Raw genomic sequence first — 15,620 nt, forward strand, 5'->3', positions numbered from 1 at the left:
TCCCTGCTGCTGTGTGACCTATCTACTGACACAGTGCTGGGAGGAGAGAGAACTGTACAGAGCACAAACCTGTCTCCTGCACTATCCCCTGACATTAGTGTGTAGTGACAGATTGCTGTGGGTTACAGTACATTTGCACACATAGACCTTAGTTATTAAATAAGCCTCTGGGGTTAAATAGCATAAATGCCCCACTCCCCAAAAATGACAGCGGCGCCTTTTGCTTCAAACAATCATTATGAGATTATGATTAACCTCAGTGCTCTCTCGTCCATTAAACATTTCGGAGAAGGGATTTGGGATGTCCAACATACAGCAATACCTTGTTTACTTCCGAGGACGATGACCTAGTTTCCAAGAAAAATATGTTAAAAATAAACTTCCCTGGTATGCACAGGCTGGGGCAGCGATGACCTGCACAGAGTGGTTTCAGATTTAACTGTCATCCTACCGTTCATTCCAGAACACAGAGAGCAGCGTAAAATAGGGAAACTATTTCAAAATGATCAATAAATACGGGTTGTATAGAGTAAACGTTGCACCAGCTACAATTTCTGTACAGATTTACCTCCTCTGGCGAAACGCGTCTGACTACAAGGTGGTCAAGTCGTAGAAACATTATGGAGTGAGTCTGTGGATGAGAATGAGGAGGGAGCAGTGGCGCAAGAAACGTGGGCATGTTATTACGGGACATGGCTACTAGTGGATGAATACTGAGCACTACTGTTCCTACTGCCACATTACTATGTACTAGTGTTACATCTACAGCGCTGCATCCGCGGGCGCTGTTACTAGTGCCCCATCCGCGGGCGCTGTTACTAGTGCCGCATCCGCGGGCGCTGTTACTAGTGCCGCATCCGCGGGCGCTGTTAATACGCCTTTTAAGACATTTGACATAAAGCGAAGCATTAAAATAATATTTTTATTATATCATGTGGAGAGGGCTTCGCGTGTCCCTCTTTTTCCATAATTGTTCCATCTAAATTTAAAATACTGAGGCATCGCCCTGCAAGAGAGACCGGCTCCCAGCAAACTACATTCTTATCAATATCAGTTCAAGCCAAACATTAGCTGCCTACACGATAACGGGACCCTACACACAGGTGTACCGAGATAAACGTATCAGTGTATAACATGCTGCAGAGACGGCAAAGTTGAAAAAAGTACATTCTGTACCGATACTGATCAAGCAAAAGTTCTTAAATAATGGGTTGAGAGCCCCACTCTCCATGAACACATCTCCTCCTACATGTGTTGGTTTGTGGTATGCTTTAAAAATGCTGATTCAACGGCGCAAGTTGACAATACTTTGTGTAACTACATTTGTAGTTGTTCGTTATAATTTAATAAGTTGGCAGAAGTTCTTTGGATGATTCTGGTTCCCACAGGTCCCTAATCCCTAAGTTAGACGCATCCTCTGTACACGTTGTCCGTGATCCCAGATGCTGCACTTGTGTTTTCCATACGGTGATTCAAGCACCGGTAGCCAAACACTGATTATTTAGTATCACATCAGCAAGAACTGAGAACGGAATGTTTAACTATAGACAGCTCTACACAATAGAACAAGTGTATAGTTGACAAAATGTAGCAAAAATGTAACCAGCCATATATTTTTAGAAACAATATGTGTACCTTTATTACACTAATTTTAGGATAACTAAAACGTGATTCAATTATGAATAAAGCTACTATATACACATATACAAACCACTAGACATGACTGGTCATATGATGAGGCTTAATGCTCCCACTTCAATACATTTAGCTTTATCACAATTCATTTCTCATAGTGGTTTTTATCTTTAGGAATCAATATGACCAAATTCTCTCCCTTCCCTCCCCTAAACCCCACCCTGCTCGCACTAATTAACAGACACCGCGCTCACATATAACCAGGATTTCTGTCTTTGGCTCTCCCTTAGCAGATTAGACAGCGCAGCGGTAAGATGGTCACTAAGTAGGATCTTATCTACTACAGAGAGACGACAGTCCGGGCTACATGCGAGTGCCCTGGGACACTCACCAAAGTGCCACTATCAGAAAAGGATTTTGTTACATTGGTTTTAACGTGAAGAGAAAAAAACTTTTAAATCTGAGATGAATATTAAATGATTACCATACACCCCCTACAGGACATTTCCTGAACTTCACCGAAATATGAAGACTCAATTCACTTCTTGCCTTGCAGGTGCTCTTAGCGAAAACTACTTGAGAAGCAGCTCTCGTCCTCCAAAAGTCCTTACACCTCTCAGAGTTCCAAGGACCGACCAGAAACATGCAAAGTCCCCACTCGGTGTCATGTTCTGGAAAGCATTTTGCCGAATCAATGTAGCTGGAGACAAAGCAGAGAGGCAGCAATGAGTATTCAGAAACGACACATGCAAAGCTGTACATATCAACATATGTACTGTAATATATAATATTGTGCATTCACATGATAAAACTGCAGGGTTCCCAGATTTTATTACATGTCAGGACGAAAGCTTTAGAGCAAGTTAAGCTGCCATTTAATACACAACAAAGGCTGTGCATTAGATAACTAAATAATACTATATTAGGTATTGAACATGAAATAACTTGAGTCTTGATATGTAGCTAATTATGTCCTACATGCACACACTATTTTAGTTTTTGTGACATTACAGGCTTCACCCCTGTTTATGAGTCCACCAATCCACACTGAATTTCTTCAGAGCAAGTTTGCAAAGCTGTCACTAACTCTCTGCCTACTCAGAGACACGTCTCTGCAGTAGGTTGCTATGTTATGAAGGAGGAGTGTCTCTGAGCACTATAGGCTTTATAAAGCAGAAACATGTCTGGGAAGTGATTTTTTAAAAGTGTATTGCTTAGTGATCAAACAATCATCCAGCCACTGGGGGCGCTGTTCTCTTAGTGTTAATCACTTATTTAATTTACACTCAACTCGGGAAGTAGCTCGGTAATTATCATTAATATTGAAAAATTACAAAACTAAGATCCAAAATCACTGCCCCTTTTGATCAAAATCAAAATCTACTTATATTTCCCTTTAAGATAGAGGATCCTTTACATATTGCAACATGATGATGACTTTACATTTACATACAGACTGAGTCATTATAACACATCCATGTACGGAACCACTGATGAAGTTATTTTATTACCTGGCTCAGGTGGGATCAGAGGGGCTGACTTCACTTCTTGCGACGTTTCTCGTCTGGTAAAATACCCAGCGCCCCGATTTCCTTTATACAAGCGTCCAGAAGGAGATTGGCCTCGCTGCTTCCTGGGAATCTGTGGGCGGGTGGATTGTTCTCCAGAGCGAGCAGCTCCTCTTCCACTGAGAGGGTGGAAACAAATCTCATATCAAATAAGGGATAATATACCCCCAACTGTAAATTATAAAGATAGTATAAGTCATGGCGTTCTATGATCTTATAAAGGCACAAAGCCACATGCCTTAATGCAGGTGACATCTCTCTATGATGACCTCTAATATATAGGATAAGTTACACTAAGAGAGTGTTATTCTTTATAATACACAACTAACGCTGAAGTGATGACATCAGAACTCACCTATTATAATTTACTGTTTATTATTTACAGGAGTTTATACACCTATTAGCATCACTTGTGTATTATATTGCAATAAACTCACAGTGATTGCACCAAGGTTACTACAATAGATGGCGAACATGCCGGCGGTCACTAGAACTAATGGACAAGACTTACATCTTGAAAATGTGAAATAGGTAATAAATAAGAATAAAATTTTGGGGACGCTGCAGGTGACAGCTTAAAGGTGCGCAAACCAGTCCTCAAGAGATACCAACAGATCATGTTTTCAGGATTTCTGTCTGTAGAAACAGGTGGGAAAATAAATTCACTCACCTGTGCATGAAATAAAAAAAAAAATCCTGAAAACATGAACTGTTGGTAGATCTTGAACTGAGTTTGGGCACCTCTGGTGTACACGGTTAATCTACTCCCATAACAACATCCCCAATATGAAGTTGTTGCCCGGAGTGCTTAATGGCAGGACAACGGAGGGTTGTTTAGACCTCATTGAATCTTAAAATATATTTTGTTCATTCATTCCGAGTTCGTGTTCTGTGTCTGCTCACCTCTCTGGTGTTCCAACCGCGTCTGTGCCAACCCGGCTTGTGATTTCTGTAGCATTGTCTTCAGGTTTTCCATTTCCTCCACGAGTTCCCTTTCTTTCCTACAGAACGCGGCCATGATACCTTCCGCCTCCATCAACTGTGTTTCCAAGACTTCACTGCAGAGTAGAACGAGTGTCAGAGACAAGGAATGAGAAGAGTTGCCACAAGCACGCCACGTTGTCTGGTGCCGCGAAGAACCAGCAAATTAGCCAACAAAAGAAATCACCAACAGATTTACCCACCTGCCACCCTTCTTTACCATTTAATCCAGAATGTTAAGAGGGAGTGCTGGTAATAGGGCACCATGAATATACTGATTATTAGGAAATAACATTTATCAAATAAGATGTATAAAATGTATTTTACCCCTGTATGCGAAGGAGGATACATATAAAGAGTTATACTCTAATGTACAATTATTGTTATTTCAGTTGGGGAAGAATTTCCTCTTGCAATGAACATGTCACATGGAGTCCCACCCTAGTTCCTCCATACTCCAGCAGCCGCTGTAAGACACAGTAGTAGGCTGCTCTGACAACGTAAGACAGGCAGTGACAATCTGAAGAGATGAGGAATATTCCTGGGGTCACAGAACCCAACATGTACACTACACAGAAAAGTTTCCCAGAAAGTATTAATGCAAATTATATCCACTGTAGTAACTTATTGATTGTATTAAAGAAGAGTTTCTAGAAAGAGACCTGATCTCTGCGGGCGGAGTGTCCGTCAGTCTCTTCACTTCCCCGGTCACTGCCTTGAGCTGTTGTTGGGTCTCTGCCTCTTCCTCGAGTGCTTCCTTCAGATCCATCGCTTGAGCCAGGAGGGAGACGTAGAATTCTCTGCTCGAGTTTCTAAAGAGAGTGGTTTCCATACATTACAATCCATACCCCAGTGTGGCAAGAAAGGCTACTGTATTCATAAAGGATTCATTCCATCTTATCATCATAGGGATCAACACGTGATGCACACATGCTCTGTGAAAACAACACTTTCAACTGCAGACTGGAACATGATCTTATATCCATAAAACATGTTCCTTATATTACAGGTCTGCAGTACCTCTCAGAGGTCTCTATCTCCAGGTCACGCAGCTCAGCCTTTGTCTTACTCAGTTGTTCCCTGTTTGACTGAACTTCATCAGAGAAGAGCTGGACAATTTTCTGTAGGGAACACAATTAGAGATGGCATCAGGTAAATGAAACAGTTGTAACAATTCAACTTAATGTCTTCAAAACGTTTCCTTCTGAATAGTACAGTATATGGTATAGACAATAGTGTGCATTGCTCAATGCAGTGAGGACCAAACAGAAAAGTAAAAGTAGCAGAGTGTCACTGAGCTGCTGACACCCTGATATGCTCAGACCTCACACACTCCAGATCTTCAAAAAGTAATCTACAATTCATTGGTTTAAGGACAGTGCAGAGTTAATCATCAAAGACTTCAAAGAAAGCCACAGGGACGAACCATATTGTTTTATGGTGTTCAATTAGGGTAACTTGTAAACAAGTAAGACATATAAACTTTTTTCTATATACAGCAAAACAAGAACACAAACAGAGCCTCAAATCCCTGCTCAGTGCTGTTGTGATAACCTAAAGCTTTCACTCTCAGTCTGACTTCCTGCTGCCTCCATTCCCCTCCTCACATAATGTCACTGCCCCTATCACATGCAGCCTTGTCCTCACTAACACATCACTCATCTCCTGATATACTCTGTGCTGCTGGGGACTCTGCTCCTTCCATTATATAACTCTCAGTCTGTGACTTCCTGCTGCCTCCATTCCCCTCCTCACATAATGTCACTGCCCCTATCACATGCATCCTTGTCTTCACAGATACATCAGTCATCTCCTGATAGACTCTGTGCTGCTGGGGGATCCTACTCCTTCCATTATATAACTCTCAGTCTGTGGCTTCCTGCTGCCTCCATTCCCCTCCTCACATCATGTCACTGGCCCTGTCACATGCAGCCTTGTCCTCACTAACACATCAGTCATCTCCTGATATAATCTGTGCTGCTGGGGGATCCTACTCCTTCCACTATATAACTGTCTGCTGTCTTCCCTCCTCACATCATGTCACTGTTCCTGTCACTTGCAGCCCTGTCTTCACAGGTGGACAGGTCACTGTCTCCCAGAAGATCAATGGATTCATATTGTAAAACACTGTACTGCTGTGAGCATCCTGATTATTTGCTCACAGGTTGCTCTACACCACCGACTTCTACACTAGGGACACACTAATAAGCAGGCAATGATGACTGCTAACAAATGTGACTAGTCCAAAGTATTGCATAAGTGTCCAGCTTTTTGTCATTATAAAAGCCTATCTTAGTAATATATCTAGATTATCATGTATGTTAAGACGTGAATGGAAGTGACATTTCCTTATATTCTCTTCCACATGCAGGTGTTGCTGTTAGTAGCCTACGGCCAAAGAGCTCGTACCTGGTACATGTTCTGTATCACGCATAGTGACGGAGCTCTGTGCAGTGTAAACATTACCCTTAGTTACAAAGCTTTGCTACATAATGAACGTACACCTGAGGCTGGAAGGTGCATTCGCCATGTCAGGCTACGCATGAGGGTGCTGTCAGCCCTCCAGTCTCCCAGGGGGCATTGGGAGATATCCTGTCAGATAAATCAGCACACACAAATGAGTAGCAGGTGAATACAGATAACCTATAGGTGCTCGGAAACCTTCTCTGTAACTGTGTTCAGCTTCAGAGGACACAAGAAGCGTTATCCAGAAAGAGCTGATCCCAGCGATATCTACAGGACCAGCTCATGGCCAGGGTAGGTCCACTGTCACCTTGTATAAACCCAGTATGACCCCTGTACTACTGCATGTGCCACCCTCTGGGGAGAATACCAGACACTGAAATACGGGTACAACCTCAAGCTCTGGCATACTGTAGGAGAAGAGATGTTCCTCATCTTCTACTAGAAACTGTTCTAACGTCTCCATCTGGAAAAAAAAATCAATTTATCGACACTTCATTACAAAAAAAGCCCACACATTGCTTGTCAGAAATATAATTATACCATAGATCGGAGAACACGGTTTGGTCACCAAGTGGTATTCTGAAGTAGAAACTAATTTGGCTTTGCTAACAAGAATGTAGCGATACTTGACATAATACAACGTATTTGTAGCTTTGCTGCTGCACGTAAATAATTGTTCCATGTATTTAATTTGACACTCTGTTACCTTCCAAGATATATATATATATATATATATATATATATATATATCTATATCCCTGTGTTTGCATGTTTCCTCCCACAATCAAAAATCATACTGGTAAGCTACTAGGCTTCTGATAAAATTAGGCTGCGGTATGGTACAGAATTTAAACTGAGAACACCACTGAGCCTGGGACAGATGTGAAAGATGAAACATTCCCTGTAAAACCCTGCACATAGTATAAGATACTATATGAATTAAGGTTAATAAAAACCACAACCATCTCTCTTCCAGTTCTATGGCATAGTTACTCTAATCACTGTGGTGCAAGTCATCATCATATATGAAGGGTTAAAGCCCTTAAGTGAATTCTTTATACCTTTGTTTCAAATTGATGTATTCTCATTTTAAAGGGGTTCTCTGCTGGCTCATACCGAACTAGTGAAACATAATCCTTCTCTCCCTACCCCATATTCCTGTGAAAATCCGAAGTCTGACAACGCAGGTGCGCTGTTGGTGAATTTAAACTTTGTCATCTGTCCTCACTAGACATGGCTTGCACCGTATTCACCAAGACTCTATTATGTAACTCACCTGCAACGCTGCTAATACAATTTTCAACTTCCCACAGTGTCTGCTTAGCAATGGCAGCCCTGCAATATTTCTTATATCATCAAAGTGCAAAAACACATGACGGTGCCCAGTTGTGTGGATTATGTTTGATATAAGGGGCAGCGAGGAAGCTGTGTTACAGTATCAGTAACAGAGACTGGACGTTCCCAGGTGAGTGTATGATGTTGGTATAAGGGGCAGGGAGGAAGCTGTGGTACAGTATCAGTGTCAGACTGGCAGTGCCAAGTGTATGAGGTTGGTATAAGGGGCAGGGAGGAAGCTGTGGTACAGTATCAGTAACAGAGACTGGAAGTTCCCAGGTATCTGTATGAGGTTGGTATAAGGGGCAGGGAGGAAGCTGTGGTACAGTATCAGTAACAGAGACTGGAAGTTCCCTGGTATCTGTAGGAAGTTGGTATACGGGGCAGGGAGGAAGCTGTGGTACAGTATCAGTAACAGAGACTGGAAGTTCCCAGGTATGTGTGTGAGGTTGGTATAAGGGCAGGGAGGAAGCTGTGTTACAGTATCAGACTGGCAGTGCCCAGGTGTGTGAGGCTGGTATAGTGGGCAGAGAGGAAGCTGTGATACAGTATCAGGGTCAGACTGGCAGTGCCCAGGTGTATGAGGTTGGTATAAGGGCAGGGAGGAAGCTGTGATACAGTATCAGGGTCCGACTGGTAGTGCCAGGTGAGTGTATGAGGCTGGTATAAGGGGCAGAGAGGAAGCTGTGTTACAGTATCAGGGTCAGACTAGCAGTGCCCAGGTGTATGAGGTTGGTATAAGGGCAGGGAGGAAGCTGTGATACAGTATCAGGGTCAGACTGGTAGTGCCAGGTGAGTGTATGAGGTTGGTATAAGGCAGAGAGGAAGCTGTGTTACAGTATCATACTGGCAGTGCCCAGGTGTGTGAGGCTGGTATAAGGGCAGGGAGGAAGCTGTGATACAGTATCAGGGTCAGACTGGCAGTGGCCAGGTGTATGAGGTTGGTATAAGGCAGGGAGGAAGCTGTGTTACAGTATCAGACTGGCAGTGCCCAGGTGTGTGAGGCTGGTATAAGGGGCAGAGGGGAAGCTGTGATACAGTATCAGGGTCAGACTGGCAGTGGCCAGGTGTATGAGGTTGGTATAAGGGCAGGGAGGAAGCTCTGGTACAGTATCAGACTGGCAGTGCCCAGGTGTATGAGGTTGGTATAAGGGCAGGGAGGAAGCTCTGGTACAGTATCAGACTGGCAGTGCCCAGGTATGTATGAGGTTGGTATAAGGGGCAGGGAGGAAGCTCTGGTACAATATCAGGGTCAGTCTGGCAGTACCAGGTGTGACCACTCACCGGCGCCACCTACCTGCTGGGCGGGACTCTCACACTCGCGGCCAATTTCAAACATTCACAAGTTCCTGCTTCCAGCACAATAGAGACGGCGCTCTCCGGAAATGAAGGGCACGTTCTGAGACCCTCGTAGTTTCACCATCGAGAGCACAAGGCGGCGGGAGGACCCGAGGTTGCCATGGTTACAGACAGGGGACCAAGCCATGGAGAGATTTATAGTGACATGTGTGTGATTATAGTCAGCACTCTCTCTGGTTTAATCATGTTATTATACATACACACACATATTAAATAAATAAATGTATGTATATATATATATATATATATATATATATATATATATATATATATATATATAGATAAATGATTGGCATGCTTACATTACCTCCCAGCCCCATATGCCATGTACATATATTTAATACATACAGTCATAAATAAATGCTCTGATATTTCACTTTTAACTAAAAGCACAGAAGCCAACCTCCAGTAAATTTACTGACCATTATAATGGTTCATCATTCCACCTTCAGCAGCATTGTGTGATTTTAACATATACACGTGCTTGGTACACATTTGGTAATACATGTATTACTATCAGTGGCTCCATATAGCGTATATTTTGTATTAAAAAGTATTATGTGTTAATATCCCTGTAGTCATACAATGGGCTGTCATTAGTAAAGAAATGTAATTGTCCACTGCCCTGTGTAGGTGGGCCTATCGCCTGCACACACTGCAGGCAGCCATTTTGTTAGCTAAACCTATATCTGACTTATCAAAGTGCTCTGAGCCACAGACATCACTGACGCACTGCAAAACGCTTTAGCTCTGACCTCTACCCATTAGGTGCTGGTTCCTAGTGAGCTGATAAGGCGGCATTGTCTGATCAGTATTAGATCCGCCAACAAACCGGGCAGAAACAGAAGGCAATAAATGCATTTATTCATTATTGTGCCTTGTATGTTCAGGCAATTAGTGCAACCTTGTATATGTTTTGAAACTTCAATTATCTATAGTAAGGCCAAACATGTATAGTTTAATCTAGTTTTAATTTTGTGTTTGTTGATTAGTGCAAATCTATGTTACAAAAAATGTATTTATTTATTTTTTTTATCTTTTGTTTTCCGCCCCCAACACAGCTGCGGTGGCCCTAAGAATGGTATCACTTGGAATTCTCCCTGCATAAGAAAAGACATCCGACGCTCCTAACACTGCATTCACAATGAGCCGTTTATGAAACTGGAACAAAGGGGAAGAGGGGGGTTCTACCCATAGGAATTCTGCACAATAAAAATGACTGCTAAAATTTGATCCTTTGCTCCAACTGTAAAAGGTCACCTTCTGTGTGGAGAGAAGTAAAACTCTGAACTGACTGCTGCGCTGGAACTAGGGACTGTCGCTAGGATCGCAGTTCAGGGTAGGACCAAGACGCAAAATGCAGAATATATTAGAGCTACATCCTGGTGCATAAAGATCTCGCACAGAAAGGCAGTACAGTGTGCTATAGTCCTAAAGTCCTTATCTTACAAAGCTAGCCCCTTTACTAAATAACCATACAAGACTATAGGTGAGGGTTAGAATTAAGAAATTAACAAATATATCCAAATCAAGTTATACTGTTCAGTCGCTTCCATGATTGCTTTGATCTGCACAAAAGTTTTCTGATGTTAATTTAATGATTTGCTGCTGATTCCTTTCTATTCTCCTTTAGGATGTAAGCTCTCACAAACATGGCATCTTTAATGATACATTTACCCCCTGGTCTTCGTATTAGTTTGGTTTTCATGCATTATGGATCATTGCTGTTTATTATATACTACTGTAAATGCCATGTACAACACTGCTCACCTGTTGTGGCGCCTTATAAATAAAAGATGATAAAGAATAATAATTGTAACTAAGAGTTAAGCTGGTAAAACACTGAAATCCAGGTGGGAGTTTTGTAATAAACTGATACAATATTGTAGCATAGAGAAAACGTCCATCCATGGTCATTATGTTGGTGATATAAATAATGTAGTTTGCATATATTAGTCCCATATATTTGAGGAAGGCTGTAAAACTACAATGTACCAAAACCCTGTATCAATAGTAGGATGATCTGCAAAGAGATGAATGCATTCTTCTAATGCCTTATTGATGCATTTAAACTCATCACCCTCCCTGCAGCACCAAGGTCATGTATACACAGGGAATATACTTTTCGCGTCCGAGCTCAGACTATAAAGAGAAGACACTTATTGTATATCTTTAATTATGCCATAATATTAACAAAATACAAAATAGTCTAAAAATAAAGCTTTTCCCAATCAAACAACACTGTACAGAAAACTTCCTCTTTGTTAATGGCATAATTAGAAGTAATCTTCGATCCTCCTTTTCTTGCACGGGCTCTCTGCTGGAATGTCCAGGTCGATCTCCTCGCAGGCCTCCAGCAACAGAGCTTCGTCCATATCATCCCCAGCATTGTCCTGGGAGAACGACCTCTGGAAGAGGTCGTAGATAGTTCTCTGTTTTGGGTCCTGTGGCAAGGATCAAGGAAAGAATGGGTTAATAGTGACAAACAGCTGGTCTGCTGGGGAGGATAATGGTTCTGTGCTACACATCAAGCATGGGCTTTATCCAGTGCTTGATGAAGTTTTAGGGATTTTAGACTGTAAGCTCCAATGGGGCAAGAACTGAAGTGAGTGAGTGAGTTCTCTGTACAGCGCTGCGGAATTAGTGGCGCTATATAAATAAATGATGACGATGATTACTTGGGTCTCCATGTAGATAAGGACAGTATACACCCAGACAGCTGTCCCTACAGTGCCCCTAGTGTTAGTGCAGGATATTACATCTTTGGGGTCTCCCTGCTACACCCGGACAGCTGAGATTTGCAGATGTGAATTTATATCACAACATAGCTGTACAAGTGTTTGTAAATGTTGATCAAGTGCCCCACAATGTTTTTTAAATATTTAATATTTTTGCTCATATTTTTTTCAAAATATTTTACTTTATTCTTTTTTTAATAAAGTGAAGGTAAATTTCCAAATCTTTCAGAGGTAATGCTGGAGTTACACTGTTCACCAGCTCACTGCGGCATTTATGTGTGAGACCCATGGTTAATAAAGGAAAGTAACACTCACTGGGACTGCTGGAGTCAGTATAGATTTCTATGGTGACCGTAAAAAGATGTGTTCTCTTCTCATGTGATTATAGAACTTCATGTTTCCTGCACTGTGTTCCTACAGTATATTACATGTATTCAACCTGCTGAGAATGTAAATCAACGTCACACAGCCAAAGTGCATTGTAATAGTATTGCAGGAAAAGCAAAACTATGTAAAAAGGCCCTACTTGTAGTCATTCAGTATTGTCTGAAAGTGGGTGTTTTTCATGTATTTATCGTCTATGTGTAAAGATAAATAAAGCACACGTGTTTATTGCATGTTGTAGATAATATGCCCACACGTGTTTATTGCATGTTGTAGATAATATGCCCACGTGTTTATTGCATGTTGTAGATAATATGCCCACACGTGTTTATTGCATGTTGTAGATAATATGCCCACACGTGTTTATTGCATGTTGTAGATAGTATGCCCACACATGTTTATTGCATGTTGTAGATAGTATGCCCACACGTGTTTATTGCATGTTGTAGATAGTATGCCCTCCAAGTTCCTCTGAGTTCTGAGGTTCTTCCTGTGTCTCAGCGGTTTCTCATCTCTGGTCAGACGATTCTGACTGCACAATGAAATCGCTGAGTGGTATTATGCTATATAGACACCTCCGGGAGGATTTAATTCTCCTTTTTTATAGGTCACATCTTACCTTACATAAGAAGTCAGCAGATTCTGTCGTTTCTGAAAAATTAGTCTCTGACAGTCCGGCCTGACCGAGAACGTTTATTTTTTCCTGAATCATTGGCCTGTTGGAAAGTGATAAAACAGAGGATTGTGGGCTTTCCTAATAATCAAATCCTAATTAATAAAGTACTATGATTCATAGTGCAACTTATCACAAGCATAACAGCTAGACATTCATTTGGTCGTCATTCAGAAAGTCGGCAACATTAGGTCAACAATTTAAATGTAGGCAGTATTATATGGATATGGATAAGGTGAGGGCTATTATCAAATAATACTGTCTACATTCCAACTGTCGACCTAATAATACGGCCTACATTTCAATGGTCGACCTAATACTGTCTACATTTCAATGGTCGACCTAATACTGTCTACATTCCAACTGTCGATCTAATACTGTCTACATTTCAATTGTTGTCCTACTAATACTGTTGAAGTCACTATTGTTCCAACCGTCTATATTATGGTGCTGATGATATAATGCCGATCATGTAACTGTCCAACATACGTATCACACCCATCACAAGACAGATTGTGTAACACCCATTAATACTGCAAATAAAAACAGTCTGTGCCGCTCTTCAGCCCGTTATTTCATTCAGGATTTCCTTACCACAAATAGTCATCAGCTGTTCCTTTTGCTACAAGGTAATGAATATTCACAGAACTCGTCTGCCCTATTCTGTGGACCCGATCTTCTGCCTGAATCAGGACCTAGGAAGAGATTATATAGCAGGACCACAAATCAGATCTGTTTAAGAAATGAATATCAGCTCTACATGTAACCTTTAGAAAAACACAGATCACCTTAAACCATCCGAAAGACAGTGTTCTATATTAATTTGGCCATTAAAGGCTCACGGAACCTGTGGCTCATTCTAACGTTCTTACTTAGCCGTGGGACTAGAAGCTTTCTTAAATAGAGGCACGTATATTGAGCATTTGCAAGAAAGAGATAGAACACAAGTTAATGAACAGAGATCAGCTTAATAACCAAAGTCCGCTCTTGTCTACCTCCCATTGTCAGTTTAATCTTAAGCTCTAATAGTTCCTGTCCTCCTGAGTCTGGTAACTATCTATTTGGAAGTACACTAGTCCTCTAAGATCTTGTGCACATGAACCATGTACCTTTTGGGTTCAGTGACCTGTTAATGTATTTTATATTCCATAGGTGGTGTGTGGGCTAGGAAGTGATTGGATTTTGGCAACGGTGAAATTCTCAGAACATTTTGTCTCTGAAAGCTACTTCTGCTGCTGTTGTAATGATGTCGCCCACTGATCAAGATGAATTAACAGGGGCGAACGTCACCCCCATGCTCTGAGTCAGCTCCAGCAGGTCAAAATAAAGTACAGAGTAGACGTAGAGCTTAATTTACAGCAACATGAGGCTGATTGGGGCTGCGGCTCAGTGGGTACAACGCACAGTGATGAAAATAACACAGCTACAGTTCCGGGACCAGTAACAACCCGATAACAAAACTTAGCAGTTTATTTACCAGTATAACAGCGCTGTTTTTTTCCTTCACAAACAGCACAACATAACGACACGAATTAAAGAAACATTAGTGTGAAAAATATGTTTTCGGGTTTTGTGTCCTGTGGTTAATGAGATAGTGACATAATAACACTTAAATGAAAAACAAAAAATGTTTATATTTTTGTTTTAGCTATAATGATAACCAATCACTTTATATGCAGGATAACTGTGACTCTGTAAGAGCCTTGCCCATCAGCTCTCCAAAAATCAGAATTTGGGGGGGAGGAGGGATGCACTAATATGTGGTTGTACATTATATGGATTACCCAAAAATATTTTATGTACATACAGCTGTACATCCACCCATAATGCATTACCCCCAAATGTTAAGGCACACGTAGCTGCAGCACTCAATATAGTGATCTATAGATCACTAGGTCAGGCGATATTTCTATTCTCACAGCATTGTTTACAAAGGGATCATGTTGCAAGTTGCATCTATAACCTGTCTGGTGGTCACTGGGTGTTCCTACATTTTCCTACTATACCTTCACTCTTTAATCGCACACAACACTCACCCCCGGGTTCCAAAACAACTCGGCAAACACCACCAAGTCGGCAGAGGACAGTGTCAGACCCATGTTAGCAGCTGTGATGGACAAAACGGCGACATAAATCTTCTCCGACAACTGGAATTTCTGACACAGGGACTGGCGGTCGGCTGACGAAGTGTTGCCATCAATACGAATAAATCCCACGTTCTGCAATTAAGAGAAAAGTCATCTAAGCGGATTGGGACAGATAAAGATTCAACTGGACGAACCTCAAAAACCTCCAGGGTCTGAAATACTACCCAAATACTGCACCTAGCAGCAGAGATTAATAAGGGGCTGGGAACTTGGTATAGGAAGGAGGGTTTTGGGTTTCAGGAGAACTGAGCTAGTAGGGATGACCTGCACCTCAATGAGGAGGGTGTAGCTGCGCTGGGGGGATGGTTAGACAACTGAAGGGGATTTAAACACG

The 15,620-nt window shown here is 41.7% G+C and overlaps 2 protein-coding genes across 5 annotated transcripts in view; both read right to left on the reverse strand.

Moving 5' to 3' along the window:
- Positions 1–1,727: 1,727 nt before the first annotated feature.
- Positions 1,728–9,379, reverse strand: LOC142098336 (uncharacterized). 3 transcript variants are annotated; one of them, XM_075181105.1, is made up of 7 exons: positions 9,283–9,379; positions 7,042–7,113; positions 5,205–5,305; positions 4,847–4,996; positions 4,107–4,261; positions 3,147–3,322; positions 1,728–2,335 (listed from the first exon to the last, which is right to left on the reverse strand). In XM_075181105.1, exons 1-6 carry the CDS (start codon positions 9,322–9,324, stop codon positions 3,177–3,179), a joined length of 666 nt encoding a protein of 221 aa, XP_075037206.1. In that variant the 5' UTR covers positions 9,325–9,379; the 3' UTR covers positions 1,728–2,335; positions 3,147–3,176. The 3 variants fall into 3 exon arrangements, with proteins under 3 accessions (XP_075037206.1, XP_075037208.1, XP_075037207.1); XM_075181107.1 differs by having other exon boundaries at positions 9,270–9,355; XM_075181106.1 differs by lacking the exon at positions 9,283–9,379 and adding an exon at positions 7,927–9,219.
- Positions 9,380–11,503: 2,124 nt separating this feature from the next.
- Positions 11,504–15,620, reverse strand: part of SMARCAL1 (SNF2 related chromatin remodeling annealing helicase 1) — a 30,160-nt gene continuing 26,043 nt past the window's right edge. For both annotated transcript variants that reach the window (XM_075181102.1, XM_075181101.1), the window contains exons 14-17: positions 15,176–15,358; positions 13,734–13,834; positions 13,086–13,182; positions 11,504–11,788 (exon numbers count right to left, since the gene is read on the reverse strand). In XM_075181102.1, the coding sequence (XP_075037203.1) occupies positions 11,621–11,788; positions 13,086–13,182; positions 13,734–13,834; positions 15,176–15,358 (549 nt within the window). In that variant the 3' untranslated portion in view covers positions 11,504–11,620. The remainder of the gene's footprint in view (positions 11,789–13,085; positions 13,183–13,733; positions 13,835–15,175; positions 15,359–15,620) is intronic.

This window comes from Mixophyes fleayi, chromosome 7 (assembly GCF_038048845.1).
Source record: "Mixophyes fleayi isolate aMixFle1 chromosome 7, aMixFle1.hap1, whole genome shotgun sequence".
In the NCBI taxonomy this organism is placed as follows: domain Eukaryota; kingdom Metazoa; phylum Chordata; class Amphibia; order Anura; family Limnodynastidae; genus Mixophyes; species Mixophyes fleayi.